The sequence below is a fragment of the Sitophilus oryzae genome, unplaced genomic scaffold, assembly GCF_002938485.1.
Source record: "Sitophilus oryzae breed Bouriz unplaced genomic scaffold, Soryzae_2.0 scaffold_803_pilon_pilon, whole genome shotgun sequence".
Classification (NCBI taxonomy): Eukaryota; Metazoa; Arthropoda; class Insecta; order Coleoptera; family Curculionidae; genus Sitophilus; species Sitophilus oryzae.
This window is the reverse complement of record NW_022147421.1, coordinates 815,500-825,228: the sequence shown is the minus strand read 5'-3', so window position 1 is coordinate 825,228 and position 9,729 is coordinate 815,500. Positions and strand designations below refer to the sequence as shown.

The 9,729-nt window shown below is 31.8% G+C and overlaps 1 protein-coding gene across 1 annotated transcript in view; it reads right to left on the bottom strand.

Moving 5' to 3' along the window:
• LOC115888630 overlaps positions 1 to 8,741 on the bottom strand; it is a 22,543-nt gene extending 13,802 nt beyond the window's left edge. Inside the window, exon 1 of the mRNA XM_030908399.1 lies at positions 8,727 to 8,741. Coding sequence (XP_030764259.1) covers positions 8,727 to 8,741 — 15 coding nt within the window. The remainder of the gene's footprint in view (positions 1 to 8,726) is intronic.
• Between the last annotated feature and the right edge of the window lie 988 nt (positions 8,742 to 9,729).

Here is a 9,729-nt window from a genome sequence, read left to right as displayed (position 1 = left end):
ATCGGTAGCTACCGTTCAGTTGCATTATTGCTCAAGGCATTTGTTGAAAATGTATCCAAAAGAAAATGCTCAGATGTTTTAGGAAAACTTACTCACGAAATTATTGCTCAGGGTGTTTTAAATTTGTGGTAAAAAACAACCCTCAATTAACCCTGTATATGGCCAAATACTAAAGTTTATAGAAAACTGAGTTTATGAATAATTAAAGGTTGATAGATTTATATACAGTGTGCTAAAATATTCAGGAAAATAGGGCTAAAAGTAAAAAATATAACATTTTAAACTTGACAGCTTTTCCGTTGCGTTTTGAGTGTATATACAGGAGTAATAAAATAGTTATCAATTAAATAAGACTCATTGCAGATAAGATGTGTTTACCATTGAAAACTGTTCTTTTAATAAGCTCTTCAATTTCTTGTTTCAATTTCTATATTCATCTACTAGGCACTGATTTTTAAGTGCCCATTTCACTAGTCCGGAAAAGTAGCAAAATTAGCGTTCGGCATTTAACGTTTTATGTAAAACTGGCTAGGTATTTTTACAAAAATGAAGAAGGAAATTAAAGATAAAGGATTATACTAAATCCGTATTGTAGCACATTTTTAGACAACTTCTTTATTTTTAAGATTTTGATGGTCAAACATCAACAAAATATTTCTTATGTTTGGACTAAATTTTCTCGAAAATAAAGACACATTTAAAATTCCTCTACAATACGGAAATAGATTGAAGTTTTTTGATTACAGTGATCTATAATTTGTATGGTTTTGTAACGAATTGCTCTCTATTTTATGGCAAATGCTCTGTAAAGCTCTGTAAACCTTTATGAAGCCTTAATCGAAGCCTTAATCCAACAAAGCACGTATGTTTGGAATTTTGGGTGTGGACAGGATCGGGCTAAGCCTCATGGAGGCTCATATGTATTTCCTTCGGCCACACACCGCTTTACCAGACCCCTGAGAACGACCCAAAGTTCAGATGCTTATAGATATATGAAGAATAAAATATTCGGTATTATCACTTTTTCCTGCAAAATTAACATTGACCCACAAAAATTCGAACGAAAAACAAATTCGAAGGAACTTCGAGAATTAAAAGGAAAATAAAAAGAAATAAAGACCGAAAAAACTGATCGTAGCCACAGATAAGTTAACTCGGTCTCTTGAATTAGCCAAACAAGAACGAAAGACGGACAGAAATGACTTGTAGCTTAGATTATGGGGTCGACAAAGACTCGAAACGTTGTAATAAAAGAGAAATAAAAAAGATCGAGCAGATAGACCAAGAGCGGACATGAAAAAAGTCGAAAATCATCTTAGATGTCCATTTAGAGAGTATAGCGGTCTAGCAATTGTTTTTTTTTCCTTTAATTTACTTCGTACTGATATAAGGGATTATTATAGAGTGTAGTACGTACGTAATTAATTGTTTTTTTATTTATTACAAGACTTTTATTATTACATATTTCACATTTTTGTATATGTAAGTTAATAGGTTCAAAATTTGAAATTTATTTTTTCTTCTTTTACTAAAACCCCTTTTACTTAACGGATTCTTATGATTGACTTTCACATTGAATTGCTAAAACCATTTCATAGATAAATGAAACAAGTTTAGATTGGAAAGTGCCCATAAGGACAATGTAAACACTATTTGGCGCTATTCTTGCAACGGTCGCGACCCAAAACTTTTGAAAATTTCGGAGCGGTTTGAAGCTTTCGGGAATTTTATCGCCAAATATTGTTTATTAGTAATATTATTTTCGTTTAATTTTATAAATAAAATACAAGTGTGTTGCATACAAGAAACTTATTTTATATAAGGACACACAATAATAGCGCCCAATACCACCATGAAACATTGAAGCCGACGTTACTTTTGATCTACATGGTTTTTGCAGTTCACAGTTCACGGCACGGCTTTAAGTTTTTAATGCCACTTTTCACCATTATATCACCAGTTTGGGTAAAAATAAAACTTGAATTAAACTCACAAAGTAACTTAATAATTACTTTGAAAATGGACGCTATATAAACACTTTCCGAATTTCTTTAATGAAGGCGGTTGGGTTTTAAAGATTATTACGATTTTTGAAGATTCTGACTTTGACAAGAGAAAATTATTTCTGTTTTTGTTTGCCGTTGTTCTTAGCGACCGCTATAGCAGCGCCAGATCGCGTATAACGGTCGCGACCCAAAATAATTTCGCGACCCAAAATTTTTACGGTCTTTCCAATCTAAACTTGTTGCATTTATCTATGAACCATTTTTATGCTAAAACCTAATTTAGATTTTGAAGTTATAAATGTCATTTTCTGACATTTATCCAGGAAGTTTTTTTTTTCATTTCTCGATCGACTACCAGGATGCGATTTTTTTATTGAATGTCGCTGTTCTGGTTTAAATAGTCAGTTTTAATTTTTAATTTATTTTTAATTATTTTTTGTAACTTCTTTAGTACTATTATAAATATATTTTTATTACATTTAGTTTAGCATTATTATTACAAATTCTGTTTATTATTAACATATTCATAAACATTTAGATGTTATATATCGTCCCATTGCTGCCAAAAGTCACTAACTTACTTTTTATTACTTCCGAGAAAAATGCGTCTAAAGATGAATTGCATCAGTTGCAATAAAGATGTTAGAGTTAGTAACTATTCGGTATTAAAATAAAACATAAAAAGCCAGAAATCGTAGTTAATGACATTTGCAGTCGATTCTCCGATTCAAAACATAGTTAGTGATTGAATTTGGTTGTTCGAAAAAATGTTAGTTAGTGACTTTTGGCAGCAATAGGACGATATTTTGATGAGGGTATTTAAAAGCTAGAAAGACAACCTTATCCAAATAAAGTTATATTTTATATCGTACCCTGTATACAATGTATTGAATAAATATGATGTATTTCTATAGTTTATGCAAGACCATATGTTGGTTTTCCGAAATTTTCGACAGGATCAAAATTTACTGTCCGTGACGCAGAGTAATTTAACTGTGAACTGGACCTTATAGCTTTATAGGCGGTCATAGACTTTTAATTCTGACCCTTTCTCTAAGGGACAATAAAGGACAGCCCACACACGGGTTTGTTCCCTTTAATATTGAATATTGTGTATGTATTTGTTCACTTTGATGGAACAAAATACAATTAAATACACTTTGTTTCCATAATCATTGTCTTCGGATAATATTTTTTTTGACTTTTGAAAAAATTGTGAAGTAATTTTTGTTTTTCTGTCATCAGTTATATTATAAACAGCACGCTTGATTATATTGAAATGCAACTCAATTAAGATATAGTATCTACGAGCAATAGACATCAGATCATTGTATAGATTATCCATAATTAAATATTAATCAGATATGTTGCAAATTGTATACAATTAGACTAGAGATAGTCAATTTGTATTTATTATTCTTTCGTCACAAATTACCTATAACAGATGCGAAAGAAAGCGACTGCATCGGAAACCGTCCGGCAAACCCGACACGCCTATTGAGTGGTGTAAATACACCAGTCGTTTAGTCCGGAAACCCATGTTGTGTCGTCTTCGCTTGTTGGAGTGCCATAGTGCGTGGTTATATGTTTCTTTTTAAAAACGCGTGTAGGATTTTTGTTGAACTTTTGAACTGTTATTTCTAAGTTTTGGTAATTTGTATATCTTATTTAAAATGGGATATAAATGTGTTTATTTATAAGGAAAAAAAAGATATTTATAGTATAAAAAATTAATTTATATAACAAAATTTAATTAAAAATGTGACAAAATAGTTACCTTTCTATTGGTTCTATCCGTTCTATCGGACTTTTTTCGACTATATAAATCTTTATTTGTAAACTTTAATACATCAATTATTTTCAATCTAATAAATCATTTAATGATGTAAATAAGAGGAAATTTCTCACATGGATGGTCAAATTCTATAGTCTTCATTATATCAAACAGCCTCTGAGAAATGTTTTCAACTCAAAATGCCTTTAATTATGTTTGACTACATCATTAAAAAGGGTCTTCAAATACATCAATGTGATATTTGACTAAAATTTGCAAAAGAATCCGAATCTCTGGATAACTCGAAATTATTTACCCATTTAAAAGCCTTTGATCATGAAAGTGGAAAAATTTGTTCATTTTATTTACAGGCTGGAAAAATTATTTATATTAAATTTTGACGAGTTTCGCACTGAAGAAAACATTCAGAGGCTGTTTGATATAATGAAAACTATAGAATTTTACCACCCATGTGAGAAATTTCCTCTTATTTACATCATTAAATTATTTATTAGATTGAAAATAGTATTTTATGCATTAAAGTTTACAAATAAAGATTTATATAGTCAAAAAAGTCCGATAGAACCAATAGAAAAGTAACTATTTTGTCACATCTTTAATTAAATTTTGTTAAAAAAATTATTTTTTTATGCTATAAATATCTTTTTTTTCCTAATCTCCTACGAACTGATGTAATATGACGAGCAATCTATTAAATTACTGTGAGATTATATGCATCGATAACATATTGGTGCAGATTATTTTCACCCAAATAAATAATAACCCAAACTATACATTGTTGCGGATTGTCTATGAACTTTTTCTGAAGGTCACAGAAACCCGAACGCGTAATTTGGTGTTCTTTCGCATCTGTTATAGGTAATTTGTGCTTTCGTAGTATGCGGTTCTAGTATCTAAAATTGGATTGTATTTAGACATGACTTTTTTCATATTTTATTTTAAAGAGTAGACTATTTTTTTCAAAACTTAAAAAAATTATTTAAGAAATTTATAATGCAAAACCTACAATTTTGATATTGCAATTAAAGATTATGCTATAACTTAGACATGTATGTTATGTGTAGATGGAGCTAAGACTGATGGCCATCTTGAGAACTGTCGTCAGTTTTCTCGACGGTCTTCCGTTTTACCTGACACACAAAATTGACAGGTAAAACGATGTGTAGACGGAGCTTAACTTGGACTATACTGTTTGTTCTTGCCGGGTGTTTATACAATCGTCAATATATTATGTAGCATCTCCGTTTTGTTAAATGCGTTCTCTGATTCCACGAATTCCAGCAAAGGTTCCCAAACTAATTTCTGAATTAAAACAATATTCGATATTCAAAATACAGCCATCAGTAACATGTTTTATAGGAAATCAAATCGATATGTACCATACAAAATCAAAATTAAACGCTGTATCCGTCCAAACATATACGTTATCTTCATTATAATAAAGCCACGGGTCGTCCGATTAATAAAAATTCTAACCCGATCCTTAGGGGGTAATTATTATCGAAGAAAGACGAAAAAAAGCGGCCGCAGCTCGCGCCAGGACAATATCCAAAAACCAAAGGCATAAATTACACAGTAGAGATGTTGGGATGTATCGATATGATAAAATATCGATATTTTACTTGAGGACGTGTCGATAGTTATTGATAAACTTTTTTACCAAAAAAACATTTACTAACCGTCAGTAAAAGTAATTCTACTGTGCAATAGGGAGCTCGTTGGTGAAAGTTGGAAGAAATAAAACTTTTAAGAATATTGAATCACCTCCATATTTAAGCTGATCCTCTCATTCTAAAATTAAAAGAAAACGATAAGAGCGCTTTTACTCCCGGCGCGGCGAAAAATCGGTGCCGGTGCCGGCGCCCCGGCTCTGCACACGTTCCGACAGTTGTATTTAATTCTATTGCATTTGCCGGTACACGACTATTTTTTCAGATCGGTGTATATGTGAAGGAGCTAATTTATTTATATTCTAATCGATTTCAGAACCGGCACCGGCACCGATTTTGCCGGTGTGTATGCAAGCGTTCTAAGGCAGAAGGCTTGCCATGCACTTATGCGAAGCGTGGCGAAAAACCGTGCATTGGAGGCTCCAAGGAGAACAACAGTTTGCATTGAAATAAAATTTTGTGAGCATTTGTAGGTTAATTCAGAACATTTTTTAAAATGTAGAGAGTTCTACAGGGTGTCCCCCAAAAAAGTTACATATCAAAGTTGTGTTTTTTGTAATGGAACATCCTATGTATTAATTATTGATTTTCGGATTCTAGGAGAAAATCAAATGTGAGTTTTATTAGAGAAGTATATGACTAAAATATAAGGTTTTTGACATAATATTTTCTAAAAATAAAGAACAGTAGAGGGAGATGGCTTATTCTGTGCCAGACGGAGCTGCGGAGCCGGAAGTAAAGACATGTAAAATACACTAATAAACAAGAATAAACAGGTTCGAACCGTTTTGAACTGCTTTGAATCGCTTTTTAGCTTTAAACAACAGACCTGTTCATTTTTTGTTCAAACCCGTTTATTTCTGTTTTAAAGCGGCTGTTTAAACCTGTTTATTCGTGTTTATTAATGTATTTTACATGTTCTTAGCTCATGACGACACTTCCGGCTCCGCCTGGCGCAGAATCGGCCATCTCCATCTACTTAAACGTGTATATTTTTATTACCGTTGAGTATTTTACTCTACATTCTTAAGTTTTTGTTAAATTAACAAAAGGTATATCACAGCCACCTAGATTTTTTCAAAAAACAAAGATCTACTGACGCAAAATCATAAAAATTTAAATATCTAGGAAAATCTGACTGAGGGGTAGGCAACCTTAATAATATTTTGAAGTTATATGAATTCCCCATAGAACCCCGAAATAATATACTGGATGTTACATATTAATTTTGTCTTGGTTTAACCTACAATGGTTATTGTAATTAAATATCCAGCTATAAAGGATAAATTAAAATGTAGGTAGCTGTTATTGAACGTTAAAATTTACTCTTCATTTTCACGAAATCTGAAACATGCCAAAATTCTTACATTTTAGGCATATGTTTCTTTAATAAAACTCACCTTTAGTTTTTTTCTAGAATCCAAAAATCAATTAATATATAGGGTGATTCATTACAAAAAGCACAACTTCGATGTGTAACTTTTATTATGTAACTTCAATTAACTTAGCTATCCTCCCAAAATTTCATTTTGATATAAACTCGTCGTATGACAGGCGCCACACTGTATGTAATATAATTATGTTTATCGATATTTTTTGAGTCTGTCAAAACCATATATCGATGTATGTTTTTTAAATATCGATCTTTTCTAAGTAACAACATCTCTAATCGACCGTTGCGTACGTCACATAGAGGGACAAGGCGAGGGGCCACCGACGACCAGATCTTTGGCCCCCCGTGGGTACGCTTTTGAACGATATTTATTTCGTATTAAGGCAAGCCGACATATTTATTATAACCTAAATTTCGTTAATTAATTTACGCCGTTATTGTATAACGGCGGCAGTTTTGTTTGGTTTCTTTTCGATTTTTACGCGGCGGGGAGCAGTCAAAACCCATTGGTCGTATTTTGCATATATTGACAGGTGTTGTGAACATACATTTAATATGGTTATATGTATATGTATATTCGACAAATTGTATAAAATATTATTTTTACCCTTATTCTACGGCTAGCCTAAAGAATTTAAGGTAGAAAAAATACCATCAACATTCATTATTCTTCTCAAGAAAGATGGGTGATGCAAACAAAACTGAGGCAAATTACCTTAAGATGAAATTTGGAAGAAATAGTCATAAATAGTTGCATCATTTTTTTAGTTTTCCTTTGTAATTCGTTTACTTTCGGGCGATGTCTGGTTTCTAATATAGAAATGGTCATGTTTGTCCCTTTGACTACCTGAAAATATTATTAAGAAATAGTAGAGTACGCGTGGATTTACACGGAGGGCATTCTCATAGCTTACAGTCTGAAGGGACCGAGGACATTCATAAAATTTCATAGACGTAATACTGCTAAATTTATGTTTTTGTATTAAAAAGGTTTAAAAATAAAAAGTAATAACAACTTAGTAGAATTTAATTATAAAAAATAAGAAATAACATTCCCAACAAATTGGTCACGAGTCAAATAGAGAACTACAACATTTTGGTGGCGACTGAATTGGTGACGACAGTTGGTCCAATCCAGGATCACATTTGATGGTGGCAGCGGTAAAAACTACCAAGGTTTTTTCCTGAAGGTTGCGCCAGACGCAGCAGAAAACCTACCAGTTTTTGGAAGAAGATAGAGCAACGGGCAGTTCCAGGCGCAGAAGCGGCAGAAGCCCGACACCGAGACGTAGACATTAGGGGACACTGAAGGGAGCGCCAGACGCAGCAGCAAGTCTCAGGGAAGCTTTACTGCACCAGATGATGACGGTAAGTCTTTCATTTGTTTACTGTATTGTGACGCCTGTTTTTTCTTCTGATTTTTAGTTAGTTAGATTTAAGATTAAGACAATAATAATTCTGGGCTGCAAATAACAAAAAAAAAAAAAAATATTGCTTAAAATTCGTAATATTTTTTCTCTTCAAACTAAAAATACATCTATAAAAATAAATAATAATTCTTAAACTAAAGTAATAAATCATTAATAAAATATAATAATGGCAGGAGGTAAAGACGCAACTGATGTTCTGAATTTAATAAATTCATTTGATGGTCAGGGTGACGCAAAATTCACTCCAATTTTTCTTAAAAATTGTGATTCAATATTAAAATTGTCAAGTGGATCAAAAAAATTACTAGTAGATTTAATTTTTTTGGTACTAAATTAAAGAGGTACAAGAGGTAACACAATATAAACAGTTTCAAAATTAGGGGAAGAACTAAAAGGAATTTCTTAGTAGAGCACTTTACTGATGAAACTTACCACCATCCCACGCATTTTCTAACACAAATAATGAATATAAAGAAGCAACATTTTAGGGAAACTGTAAAAGAATATGGCGATAGATTACAAATTCTCTTTAATAAATATAAAGAAACGTGTCACTTAAATTATGCAAATAACGAAGCTACTGTTTTAATAGAAAATTTAAACTCCATTTTAGTCAATACTTTTAGAAAAGGACTCAACGATGAAAAAATTCAAATGCGTATTATTGCCGAAAATACTACATATTTAGATAAAGCTTTATCATTAGCAATTGAAATGGAACTTGAGAATAATGACAGGTTTAAAAACTCGCATTTTAAAAATATAGGTTTTGTAGAGCGTGGAAATAGACAATTAAATAATCATTCTTCTAATAATTCCTGTTTATTTTGTTTTAAAAATAATCATTTAACATCACAGTGTAGACAGCTTAGGCAATACGAACAAAATAGTAACTCATATAATAGAAATGTACCTAGCAATAATCAGACACGCCCACCGCAAAATTTTAATAGCAATAATAATTTTTCAAATAGACAAGACGTAAATACAGTACAATATAATCAAGGACGTTTCACTAATCGAAACTACAACAATCAAAATTTTAATCAGAACAACGACGTGCGTAATTATAATCGTAATTATGGTAACAATTATAACAGTAATAATCCTCGTTCAAATTACAATAATAGATATTCTCAGAATCCAAGAAATTTTAATAACTCACAAGTTCCTCAACGGCAGCAAAATGTTTCGATACCTCAACAATCTCAAAATTTTTCTAATTACAATAATGAATCCAGTACTACCAATTTTAATAGTTCAAATAATAGATCACCACAACAAATTCAAACTATAAATTCTCAGTCGTTAATCAATTCAGCAGATAATTATTTTTCAGAACCGAGCACATCTCAAAATTTTTCGGGAAACGAGAGCGAAGCCTTGGTCGCGAGCAGCCGATTAAGCGCTTCTTAAAATTAGATAATAGCTGTTC